This window comes from Diceros bicornis, chromosome 25, assembly GCF_020826845.1.
Source record: "Diceros bicornis minor isolate mBicDic1 chromosome 25, mDicBic1.mat.cur, whole genome shotgun sequence".
NCBI classification, from domain to species: domain Eukaryota; kingdom Metazoa; phylum Chordata; class Mammalia; order Perissodactyla; family Rhinocerotidae; genus Diceros; species Diceros bicornis.
The window spans coordinates 38,817,792-38,831,817 of NC_080764.1; the positions used below are offsets into that span (position 1 = coordinate 38,817,792).

The following is a 14,026-nucleotide window of genomic DNA, read 5'->3' on the forward strand; positions in this document are numbered from 1 at the left end:
ATGAGGCATAGTAATTTAATAGGCTTAACATAAATTGTTTGGTATTAGAAATGTAGGAAATATCAGAGCAGTTGATTCCTTTCTGACTGTAGTATGAAAAAATTTGTCACAAGTTGGAAGTTAGATTTGTAGAAGTCTAAAGTCTAAAGCCATTAAATAGTCAGAAAGTGGTTTTAATAGTTACAATTTCTTCTGAAACAATTACACTCAATAATAATCTGAAGAATGTTCAAAATTATCTGCTATGCTATGGCCGTTAGATGCTGCAATTATCTGCATATTTTATAACATTGCAACCATTATAATGTTAAAAATGACTATTCTTACCTTTCACAGTTAAACGGAAATGGCATTACTTCAAAGTGTATATGCATGTCACCAGAATAAAAGTCCAGATTTTGTCACTTAAAAGCATGTTTGACTTTTAATATCAATTCAAAAATAGACACACGTTTTAGATGTTCACACAGTCGTTACTATGTGCTAAGTTTTCCACGCCACTGCAGTAAATGAGTAAGATAGACCTGTGAACTGCAAGTTACGCATTCTGGCATTAGGGATTATCCAAAACAATTGATGCAGCAATATAAAAGTAGGCACACATACTTGCTTCCCTGAAAAGATAAATCATTAAAGAGCAACAGCAGACTGATGCCTGTTGGTTAAAATAGGGCAGTTCATCAGGTAGTGAAATGCAGACATCTGACCACGTAGAGCAGGATCAGAAAGTACTGGAATAGTTGCTTGTCTATAGAATATTGGAGTAACTGAATAAAATGTTAGTGTTAGTCTCATTAGGGTAATGTTACAATCTGGATCCTTCTATAGTCACAGATTATATCATAAACCCGTCTGGCAATTTTAGAAATGTGTGATTTCTAGGATAAAGATAAGTTTATCATTTAATTTGAGAAATATTCTTTAAACTATATAAAAATGTGCAAATATAGTAGTGGTATTCTATTTTTTCTTGCAAACACATTTTAAATTATTATAATATGAATTAAGATATGTATACTGAGGCTTTTTGTCTGAGGAACGTAAAGAATTTTTATAGAGTTATCGTATTGAATTGTGCTATTTTAGAGAGAGTTAGGTGAGTGACTAAATAATAAAAATAACTTGGGTAAAATTTTAGTGTAAAATGATCATTGGTGGTATCCTGAGAAAAATACCACAAAGTCTGGAACTCTCCCAAAGAAGCACAGTTTAAAATTCAACAGATAATTGCCCCATTTTTAACCTCTAAATATGACTGAAAATAAAACATAATTTCAAATATAATACTTGACTTGTGAGGCTTTAAATTAAATATTCCTAAGAATCCTTATTTAGTATATAAAAAATAACTTGAAATATTTGTCTCATCTTTTTTGCCCTTCATTTTATTCTCTTGGACTCTTTTTTTTGATACATATATTTACTTGTGCACCCAAAATAATTTCCTCAGTTTAATCTTACTTAATCCTATCCTGCTAAAATTCCACTTCATCTGGACCATTTTGATTTCCTCAAGTAGATTTAGTAGGTGATTTTCAATAGAATTTTATTCTTCTTAAAAAGTATTAAAAATGCTAGAATTCACTCTGCTTCTCTTTTTTACCTCTTTCTTTTCTGGCTGGCTCTATATCAACAAGATTGTTCCAGATATACACTTTTTAGATGATCGCCGTATTTAATATGTCATACACACTCCTCTAGTGCTGAGATTTTATCCTGAACACACTTCCTCTGCTTGTAAGATTTTTGTAACATTTGAAGATCACTTTTTCATTCATTCTCTCAAGTTTTATGGTGATGATGATCTTGTACTTTTTCTTGTCCTCTGTTCTCAAGACCTTTAGGGACTGTCTCTAGAAATGGCTTTACTTATTTATTTTTTCAATTTCAGTTCATTTTCAATATCTCATTATTTTTGATCATCAGAGTCTTTTTCTGCTTCTTAATATTTTTCACTACTTTAAAGTAAAAAGATTTCTGCTTAGCTGAAACCTAGGCTCCCCTCTCCTACATTTTGAATGGTATTCATAACAATCCGTCAGATATTTTATTTGGGGGTGCCTATATGTATTTTTTTCTACTTTTATTATCTGCTACCTATTTTTTTCTTCTCTTTGGCTCTCCTCTGTTTAACTTTAATTTTTTCTCCATTTCCAAATATATTCATGTTCTTCTCAGAATCATTTCTGCCTGTAATTTCTTTTAAAATCTTAGCTCATTGAAACTGTCGTGTGTCACATTAAAGAGTGAAATCAAGATAAACCCTATCATAATCCATCAAGGAGTACAAAAAAAATAGCAGATTATTCTTGTGTGACCCTTGTATTTACACCAGTTGCTTGAACTGCAGTCTTCACAAGGTGAGGATGAACACAAATCAATAGTGGTTGAAAAGGAATCCCAGTGTTTGTTTAGAAATGATGTCTGAATTTATTCTTTGGTTGATAAGACTTTTTCTCTTCTACTATGTGTGTGTGTAGGTGAAGCTCGTTTAAGGCTTTTAGAAAGTCAGAAGTCTTGAATAATGGCTATGGAAAAAACTGAAAATTTGGCTTTGGCAAGACATATACACAATTAACTAATAAAGATTTTAGGCTTCCAATCTTATGATTTATAATGTCTACTTCTTTAATTAAAATGCATATTCTCTCAGCAAGGACATAATTCATCTTGAATTCCATAAGGTATTTCATTCATTTTTAGTACCAATAAAAAATATCAGCAATGACATAGTAGTTTAAATGTGATAGAATTCTTGTTCAATCTCTGAAGTGAATTTTCAGTATTTGGTGTGTTTTCAAATAGTTAAGATGTAAACAAGTGGAAGTTTTAAGGACCTTTGAAAGACCTACTGGACTTCACTTGTATTTTTGAAGAGACAGTTTTGGAAATTGAGATCATCATGCCTTGACTATCTTGAGTCAGTCACCTGATTAACTTTAATACCACTAACTGCCTGTTAAAATGTACTTTTGAGAGATTACAGATGTATTTATGAATTTAGATTATATAATTTTGACCCATTTACTGTATTCTTAATTGAATTTTAAGTTTTAAATGATATTATAAAACCATTTTATGGCATTTGGGGACTATGGGAGCTTTTTGTGTTGCTTCTGCTTGGAAATTTGGGGAAAGAAATTGGTTATTTCTTATTTCTGCATTATTTTCCCCCATTTATGAAATAAGAATATCAGAAGGAAAATCTTACAAAATGTAAATTTTGAGTTATAATTTGCATAAGCACACCAGATTTGAAATGTTAAATGTTTATTTCACAGATTAAAATGGAATTTGTTGCATAAAATAGTACATATGCATATGAACGAATACATGAATAGGTTACTATTTCTTTTCAGGTACTGCATGACATATTTATATATAGTCCTATATTTGCATAAAGTAAGTTTCACTGTTTTAGAATGAACTTATAAAATGTAATAGAATATGCTCTGGAGTTAAATTTTGTAATGTTGACCTAGGGTCGTTTTGATGTTATAGTTACTTAATTTGTAGTTATGATTAAAATGTTGATGTAACTTTACATGTAATCTGTGCATAACATACTAATACAGTTCAGCTATCAGCAATGTCACATGTGTTGAACACTCTGCGTCTGTGGTAACCTGACAATCACCTCCAAGACATGTAACTAACCTCGGCACTGGCAAACATTAGCTCACCAAGGCCCGGTGCTGCCTGTATACTTCAGGGCACTGTTTTGTTTCCATAGCAACAAAGCAATGCAGAAGCAGTTTTGGAGTGGTCCCTAGTGTCCTCCTTAGAGTTCACAATTGAGTTTCCTTGTCCTCACAGCATTATTGTAACCTTGATAATTTGAGGACTTTTAATCATTTTCGTTTAAAATTTCCAATTAAAACTGTATCTGAGAAGAGACGCTAATGTTCTAGACCTACAGCCATAATGTGTATTCAGAAGTCATTCTGTAAGTTTGCCACCTAACTGAGGAAACTCAACCCTGCTTGAGGTGGAGAATACTCGTAATAATTAACCCCGTGGCTTAGGTTTTTCTCTGATTTCTACAAAGTTGAGTTTATAATAAATTTTGTTCCAAATTTATTTCACCTAAGTCATTGCCTTAGCATACTCCTCAACATTGAGACACATTGTTTCCATTATTTTTCAATAATATGAGAAACAAACAAACAAAATACAAAACTTTTAACAATCTATCAGAGACATAGTCTAGTGTTTGGTTTCCCATAATTCCAATTATTACATGACTCTTTCAGGGTTGCTTTAATTCACTCTGTAGTAGTCTTTCATTGCCAGCCATCACTAACCTTCCATACCTTAGGTTGATAGCTTTTTATTTCAGCATATCATTGTTTTTCATTTATAATCATCAACCGCATCATATTCACCAAATATCAGTGTAGTCCTCTCCACATAAAATTCTGTCTATTAAAGTATTGAATTTGCTGTCACACTTTTCTTTTAAGCATTCTGTGCTATGTTCTGTTCAGTGTCAGTGTCTTTAGTTCTGATTTTTCAATTTTGTCCCTCTCCTTTTCCTTGACTTGTTAGTCTGATCCAACCTCTTCTACCTCATCTGATGATTATCAATATGTTATGGAAGCTAAACTACAAGAAATGATCTCCATACGTAGGAAGGTAGTCCTACTGGACTTTACTTTCTATTGCTAAATAGAATCCATCTAAGTTTTTCTTTTCATTTATAAAAATTATGTTACTTTTATTTATTGATAATCGACCATCTGTGCAGTTCAGTGCTTCAGGAGCTTAAGATTGGACAATGGCAGGTTTGTGTTCAAACCATGCACAGTCTGCATGTTACATTTGGCTGATTTCATTGCTCATAAATAACTCCAATGTTTTGCTGATGCTTGGATGTAACAGGCCTTTGTAGCTGACACATTTCAAGCAATGCTGTTCAGCTGCCTGTTTAAAGAAAGTTTATTTTTTGAAAATTACATTTGCGGTTGGTAGTAGCTTGCTTTACATTTTATTTCAATTTATTAAGAGGAAAAGTGTTAACCAAATCTTACATTTCAGGTACATTCTTCATATTTCTTAACAGGCTGAAGAAAGACATGGAAATATTGAAGAACGTATGAGACATCTAGAAGGTCAACTTGAAGAGAAAAATCAAGAACTTCAAAGAGTATGTATATTAAGAACCACCCCCTTCAATCATCAGTTTATGGATTTATATTCTACATACAAGAAATGAATATCTTTCTTGATTATGGTTCATACTTAAAATCTTATGGCTATGCCCTGTGCATTTTATTTATTTATTTAATTTTTTTTTGCTGAGGAAGATCAGCCCTGAGCTAACATCTATTGCCAATCTTCCTCCTTTTTCTCCCCAAAGCCCCAGTAGATAGTTGTATGTCATAGTTGCACATCGTTCTAGTTGCTGTATGTGGGACGCGGCCTCAGCATGGCTGGAGAGGTGGTGTGTCAGTGCGCGCCTGGGATCCGAACCCGGGCCGCTAGTAGCGGAGCGCACGCACTTAACCACTAAGCCACAGGGCCGGCCCCGCCTTGTGCATTTTAAAGAAAAAAAATTTCTACCAATTTAATCAAAACAGACATGAAATTAAATCCAATTTTAAAACTAGAAAAATATAAAAACAAACTCAAATACTTTTGTAAATGACTTTTGTCATTTACATACAAATTTATTCATTCTTTTCTTGACTGTAAGGCCAGGCAAAGAGAGAAAATGAATGAGGAGCACAACAAGAGATTATCCGATACTGTGGACAGACTTCTGACTGAATCCAATGAACGCTTACAGCTCCACTTAAAGGAAAGAATGGCTGCTCTGGAAGAGAAGGTAAAATGACGGAAGAGTAGAATCACAGGAATGTTCAGCAATGTTCTTATGATCATGTTTGTTTTGTATCCTGCTGCAATAATTGTATTGCTTAGATGATCCATTTACTTTCTTTAATTAAAAAAAATCCTGATACCTTCTTAGAAGTGAATGAATAGTTTCTGTGAAAATGTGTAAGATCAATTTTTAATAAAAAATACTGCATGGTATATAAATCTTGCATAGTAACATAATCATATAAAAGAAATGTATTAAAATGTGTTACACCTTTGTGATGAAAATATTTCATTTATTCTTCTTCGCCTGGGATACAAAATCAAGAGTGATAAGACAAAAAGAAATATTTTGGGGTGTGCAGGGAGGCTCGCTTTGAACTATTCAAATATTTCAAGTAACTGCATCTACTGCTAGTCTAAAGGCCAGATGTGAGTGAATTTATATCACCAATAGAGAGTTAGTGTCAATCCTATTACAGAGTTGAGGAATGCAATGTTTTCAGCTGCATTGTTTCAAATAAACTCCTTCTGTGCAGTCTACAGTTTCATTCACCATTACATATGTCTCATTGATGGTTGGCAGCTACCAGACCAGCAAGAGTTATGTGAGCTGGATGCCAGTTCCAGAATATAAACAAAAGTGGGGGCTGAAACCCAGGTGGACAAATCATTTTGGAAATTTAGATTGAATGCCAGTCACTACTTAAGCTAGACATTTTCCCCTGCTCCATACAATAAATCAAAATAGGAAAAATATTTTAATGAAACGTTAAAGTAGTTTGATTAATTTACCCATTAGGAAATCATAGGACATGCCTTCTTCCCATACAACTACAAATGCATGGCCCCTATGCCAATTACTACACTCTTAGTTTAATTTTACTCCATAAATTTGAAAAGAATATGTTACTTTAAATCATGCTTTGTAGTACTGTAAGAAAAGTATAAAGCTTTTAACAAAGTATTTAAAACAAAAGTATTTACAACAGTAATACTTTTATGGCAACAATTTTTTAAATATCTGTGATGCAACTTATTTCCACATGTTATGACCTGTAACATTAGTATTTTAAATAGCTAAAATTTCATTTTTATCTCTCTAATAATTTAACTATTAATATAAATTATTAATTCTGTATTTGAAATAGAAGTCCAGAAATTGAACTTTTAAAAAATATGATCTGATAATTTCTTCTTTCTTCAGATAATAAAAGTGAGTTCATCTGAATTTTTTATATCACCTTGGCTAATATTTAGCTCGTTACTCACTTTTTCTCATTTGAAGAGTAACCTAATCATTTCAAACTTTAAAAAGGTTGAGAAAAGGCAAAGAAAAATAGCCTGAAAAATAATATTTATTCCATTCGTCAATCTGAGTGTTACAAAATAATATTTCCTATGTAAATTATATATTTCTCCAAATGTTAAGGTGTTATGTTTGAATATTCTGTTGAAACTTGGTTTCTATGGCAACCAAGAAATAGATGCACAAAGGAAGAAATCAAAGAAGAAACTTGAGTGATAAAATTAATCTACAGATTTAATTATTGTTTGTTTAACTTATTAATTATTTCTTTGTTTTTTTTCTTTTATGTAGAATGTTTTAATTCAAGAATCAGAAACATTTAGAAAGAATCTGGAAGAATCTTTACATGATAAGGTATTATGCAAACTTATATTTTGCCCGTTTTTCTATTTCATATTGTGAATGTTTTGTTGTAAAACAAATTTGATAAGAAATAATTTTAGGATGTTATCTTTTTTAAACATTTTAACTTTTATATTACACATACAGAAAAATTTACATATATGAGGAAAACTTGATGAATTTTTACAAACCAAGCAAATCAACACTCTGGAAGCCCCGCTCTTGTTAGCATACAATCACTACTCTTATCCCAAAGGATAACCTCTATCTTGACTTCTAACAGAAAAAATTGGTTTTGACTTGTTTGGGCTTTATATAAATGGAATAAAAATGTACACACTAATTTGTGTATAGTTTGAAATATCATTTTAGCGGAAATGTATTAAGTACATATTATGCATAAGAATTATGTGAAGTTACATATTTGTTCCTAGTTCCCAAGTAGCTGAAAAATCTAATTGAGGAGAGAGAACCCACCTTTGACAAAGCAGTGAGTCTCAGAGTAGCAGATGCCAAGTGTCAAATGTGTGACATAGATAGTAAGATCTACAGGTAGGATAGATCACTATACATTGCTCCTATAAGGAAGGCTTCAAGGAGGTGGGACTTGACTAAAGCTGTAAGGAAAGGTAGGACTGTCTTGCATTACTTTCAAATACAGAGCATGTGGCATTATCACAGGTGCTTGCGGGGGGGTAAGTAGTGAGTTTGGTATCTTAAATAATAATGGGAATAGCAGTTATTCTTGTTGTAGGATATGTTGTAGAAAAGGCAGATAAGGACTAGATTATGAAATGTTAAAAACTGTAATTGCTAATATGTCTTTTCCTCCTTCATCAACCTGTAAAATACTTGTTAGCAATTTTGTCTTATTTCATTTCATTTAGCATAGGCAAATGAAATAATATAAAATTACTAACTTAAGAAGTGGTCCATAAATGTGTGTTGAACAAAAGATGGAACGAATGGAAAGAGAGAAGGGAGAGGAAGCAATAGAGGAAAGGAAGGAAGGAAGGGAGGGAGGGCGGGCGGGTGGGGGGGGGGAGGGAGGGGATGAGATAATAAAGGTAAGAAAGAACAATTGTACATTTAACCCTATTGAATGCTACATATTATGATGTTAATTTAAAAAATAACTATTTGGTCCTGCAATCAGGTTGTACACGATCTTCCAAAGATAGATCTACTAGAGCAATTCAATATGGCACCTAGAAGATAGCATCTAATTCTTTCTGAAATAGAAAGTCTACATGGAGGACATGACATTTCATCAGGCTCCTGAAGGCACATATGATCTTAACAAATAGATAAGAGTAGGGTAGAGGCTGGAGCCTAAGCAATAGCACAGAGAAAACAAAGATGGCTGATTTACTGAATCACCAGAAGTTAGCTGCGACTCATATGTGTTTAAAGAATTAGGTTGTGACCAGATTGCAAATTTTGGACTTGATCCTGTGATGCAATGTTATGTTATCCAAAACTCTGTGTGTTCCTGGCAAGATCCCCAGGACCCACTCCCCTACCACCTATCCAAGCCTTGTAGCTTCAACAATCTGCCTAGGCAGCCTGCAGTACTAATCATTCCGGTTTTTGCATCCTTGTTCATGTCAATCGCTAGAGGAAGCAAATCCCAGGTCATACCTCATTTCTGAATATCATCCCATACAGCTGAATACATTTCCTAATCTAACCGTATTTCCTATAAATCTGCAAACGTCCACTCAATTATCTATAACTCATAGTCCATCATTAGCAAAATCCACTGTGTACTCAACCTCTTCTCTCACTGTTTCTCTTCATCATCTTGATGTCTAAGATTTGAAGTTCCTAGGATTGTCCTTGGATTTCTTCTCTATGTTCATATGAGAAGAAATAGAGAACATATTTCATCTGATCTTACGGATTTAAATACCATCTGTAAATTGAGTACTTCCAAATTTAGATCACCTACTGAATCCTCTCCCTTGAGGGAGTTTATGTATTCAAGAGCCAACTCAATAGCTCTATTTGGACACGTAGGCATCTCAAACTTATGAGTCAACCCCCCTTTGCCCCCCAAACACCACCACCTAACCTAACCTAACCTAACGTAATCTAACCACCGTCAGCAGTAGTCTTCTCAGTAAATCGCAACTTCTTTGTCTTAGTTACTCATGTTAAAAATCTTGGAGTTATTCTTGACCCCTTTCTTTATCTCACACCCCACATCTAGTCCAATAGCAAATTCTATTAGTTTTATCTTCAAAATATGACCAAAATCCAGCCATTCTCTCCCCAAAACCAGTGTTGTCCAAGCCATAATTCTCTTGCCTATGTTTTTGGAAGAAAAGTAATAATTTTATTTCTTCCGTGCCTCCCAATCCCTTTCAACAGTCAGTTTCACAGTGTTCAGAATGATCATGTCACTTCTCTGCTCAAATATCCTCCAACCATTTCCTGTCTCACTCAGAGTAAAAGCCAAAGACATTAAAATGGTTTCCGAGGCCTTTCAGGACTGCCCTTCCCAAACCCTGCAACCATACTTTTCTCAATCTATTCCCTGTCTTTCTCCTTAACCTGTCCAATCCAGCCACACTGACCTCCTTCCTTGCCCTCTACCTCATCAAATATACCCCCACTAAGGGGCATTTGCAACTGCTGTTCCTCCTATCTGCCATACCTTTTCCTAAGACATTCCCATTTTTTTTAACTCTCTCCCTTTCTTTAGGTCTTCACTCAAATATCACTTTATTGGAGAGCCCTTCCATGACTCTCCTATTTTCTCCTTCCTACCAACATCCTATGGACCGCATTTGTTTATTGTCTTTTCTACTAGATTGTAAATTATATGAGGGCAGGAAATTTATTAGTTCACTACTATGTCTTAGGGCCTAGCACACAAGAGATACTCAGTGCATATTTGTGGAAATAACAAATTAATTAATAAATACAATAAGAAATTGTAGAATAATTTTAAGCAAAGAATTTATTTGATCATACATATTTTGAAAAATGATACATAGAGCAGAGGAATGTGTGGAGAAGGGATTGAAGAAAGCACCATCTCTGTGGAAGCTGACATTCAGGAAATAGGTAATAATTCAGGAAATAATTCAGGAAAAAGGTAAAAAGCGTGTAGAGTAGGATGATAGTAGTAAGAATAAAAAGGGCAAATAAGAGAAGCATCGCAAAGGCCACACTGACGGTGAGAGAAATGAGTTGAGTAAAATGTCAAACACTGGCCACTGGGAGGGAGAAAAAAACGGCAATAGAAAATCCAGAAGGACACATTTAGACATTTATAACAAAATAAAAGTTATAATCATGAAAACAAAATTAAGTGCTTACATGAGCATTTAAGTAACGGCTATAAGACCACTCCTCTCTTCATATATTTACAGATCAAACTGATAGTGCCAATCTGAAAAAACTATCAGATCCACAAATACTTGTACCAGTATCAAACTAATAATTTGAACTCATATTAGGTTGTTAACTTTCCTTCATGTAAGTGATAATTTTTCCTTCTCATCCTTTTAATCCAGTCTTTTCTCCTTCACCCCTATGTCCTTCAACCCTCAAGATAGTTGAAATCCTTCACTTACTGAATAAATAAGACTTTTTCTTTGTTTTTGAATTGGCTATGATTTCTACTCTGCATTTTAAAGTAATGTATACATAGCTGTCATGACTTAATATTCCAATATGTTTACAAAAATTTACAATTAGTGAATGCCAGGGAATGTAGATAGATTTTTATTGATTTCTGCTGTTCACATTTTCATTTCAAGGGGAAAAATCAGGCATATTTTGCTCTCATATCTAATAATCTTTAACAACAGTATATCCATCAGTTTTCTACTTTTAAAAAGCCATTAAGCTTCAGAGCTTGGTTTATCATAATCGAGTGTTGGTATTATTGGCATATGCATATCATCTGAGTAACACTTCTTTGATTTTTAGGAAAGATTAGCAGAAGAAATTGAAAAGCTGAGATCTGAACTTGACCAATTGAAAATGAGAACTGGCTCTTTAATTGAACCCACAATATCAAGGTAACATTAACTTAAAAGCTTATCTATGGTTCACTAAAAATCAATATGAACTTTCTTATGGTTTCATATCTCCTCAAATAAAATAAGTAAGTACCTCCTATTGCTCAGCAGTCATGGCTCTATTTTGACTCCTTACCAATTTGCAGTTTCTGCACTCACTCAAAAATAATTCACTAATTTAGAAATACTTTCTGTAGATATGCAATAAAAATTTAAATTATTACCTTTTATATTCTGCATTTAATTATACAGATAGAAATATATAAAAAGTTCTTAAATGAAGAAATGGCGCTGTACATAAGGAGATTCCATCTCATTCCAGGAAGAGGTGTTATCCCTTTTCTCTATCTGCAGAAATGTTTTCAATGCTTAATATTAATGAAGAAATATCATTGAGTATGGTCACTTGGCATCTACTTATTTTGTTAAAGTAATTGCAAATAAAGAGGGAGGGAGAAATTGCACATGGTTAAAAATACATTCAATAAATTTAGCCATGAAAAGATTGTTTACTCAACAGACAGATCAATCTATCTCAATAATTCACATATCATTTTCTTTTGTGCTTAAGGCCTTTTATTTAAAGTTGATAAGAAACCCTAGAAGAGTTCACTCATTTGATCATTTATGTGTTAGATAACACAATAATATCAGCTATTTGAAACTTTTACCACCACAGACTTCTGGAAGTCCATTTTTCTTGCTCTTATGCTGATCCTAAGAATGTTAGCTCCACAAGGGCTGGAATTTTTGTCTGCTTTGATTACTACAATCTCAGGACCTAAAATTTAAAAAAAAGAAAAAAACCTGGTATGTAGTATACTCTCAACAGGTATTGTTGAATGAATGAATATCTAGTGAAGTATTTTTCAGATACTCAGATGAAAAATCCAAATTAAAAAAAGAAATCCTAAAGATGCTTCTATTCTCTTCAATGTAAGTATTAATAAAAACAAAATACAGTATTTTGAGTATATCTACCTTCAGTTTAGTATAGGAAACAGTTCTGCAGGCATAAAAACACCCAAAGAACTTTTAAATTTGTAGGTTTTTAAGAAAATTCTGTTTATTTTTCTAAATCTTTTATTGTGATTTATTTATCTGAACTGAATTTATTAATTCAATGACATGCTTTCACATGGTGATGATGATGATGACGAAGAAGGAGGAGAAAAATAGCTGATAGAATATCAACAGAGTAAATAAATAGAACAATCAACAAATTAAATGTATTTTTAAGGGACAAAATGGCCTTTTCGTAGTCTTTTTAACCTTTGGTCTCAGAAATACAGAGTTGTAGAAGTGTTGTCTAAAAGTTCATCGCTGCAGTGAGTCACCATGGGCAACCTAACAATGTGACATTCATCCACAAAGAAGGATCCTCAGGGAAACTTGGGAACGACATACAGGAAGATTGTAGTAGAAACATGCAGCAGGTTGTAGCAGAAACATTAGACCAAGAACAGGAAGACTGACACTCCTAGGTCTCAGACATACAATTGTTAGTTGTTTGATTTTATAAAACTCGTTTTTCTTTAATAAGTTCAAATTTTATACATATTTTTACGTGAATTTATATAAAATAATATTTTTATGACTATCTCACAAGCTTGATTTGCAGATAAAATGACACAAGTGAGCAAGATGTGATTTACTGTTTTGTAAACATCACATCACATTGTGTAAAAATCACATCTTCGGTATAAAGCATTATAAGAATTATTAAGATAGCTAAACTGATGGAACCTATAATAAGTTACCGAGTAACTGAATATTTATTAAACAGCAAATTATTTGTTGAACATCCATGCTTCTGAATGCACATAATTAAAAAAGAAACAATAAATAAAACAGAAGGTGCACGAGAACTTCATCTACTAGTTTTTGATCTCACAGACGAGGAGGTGGGAAAACCTAACGTTAGTGACTATAACTACTAGTGATAAAAACTAATATCCTCTACTAGTATCTCATCTGAGAAAAAAGTAAAAGGAGTTCCAGAGTGGCTAGAGAAGGCCTGATTTGGCTCAAATCTGAAGAAAGGGTAGGATCTGGATAATTGAATTCAATGGAGGTCATTCAGGAAAGCAGAGGGATGGGTAACAATTTTTCTCTAAGAAAATTCATACTAGATTTATCTATGGAAATTCTTTTGTGAGATTATATGTGAGAGTTATGGGAGAGTCAGGAGGGGAAACTACATGGTTCCTTGTCTAAAGGAACCAGTGACTGTATTGTAACTTAGATCTCCAAGCGCCTCTCAAAATATTGCACACCAAAAATGATTTAAAAATTGAAATGTATGGAAATACTGCCTCTGATTTGTGCTGTTAGAGGACCAGCTCACAGAGTTGAGTAAAAGAAGAGAGGTGAGCAGTAACTGCTTTAGATGAAGTGTGAACAATGGGCTCATCTACAATTAGTGTTGGCTCAGGTCTTTTGTTCTTTCAAGATCAATTAAGCACTTTCTACTTGCAAGACACAGCAGCTTTGGAGATATAGTGGTGATGGTGATGAATAT

The 14,026-nt window shown here is 33.3% G+C and overlaps 1 protein-coding gene across 3 annotated transcripts in view; it reads left to right on the forward strand.

Moving 5' to 3' along the window:
- Window positions 1-14,026, forward strand: part of PPFIA2 (PTPRF interacting protein alpha 2) — a 462,329-nt gene that overhangs the window by 355,917 nt on the left and 92,386 nt on the right. For all 3 annotated transcript variants that reach the window (XM_058568716.1, XM_058568715.1, XM_058568714.1), the window contains 4 exons: window positions 5,063-5,146; window positions 5,696-5,827; window positions 7,421-7,483; window positions 11,414-11,505. In XM_058568716.1, the coding sequence (XP_058424699.1) occupies window positions 5,063-5,146; window positions 5,696-5,827; window positions 7,421-7,483; window positions 11,414-11,505 (371 nt within the window). The remainder of the gene's footprint in view (window positions 1-5,062; window positions 5,147-5,695; window positions 5,828-7,420; window positions 7,484-11,413; window positions 11,506-14,026) is intronic.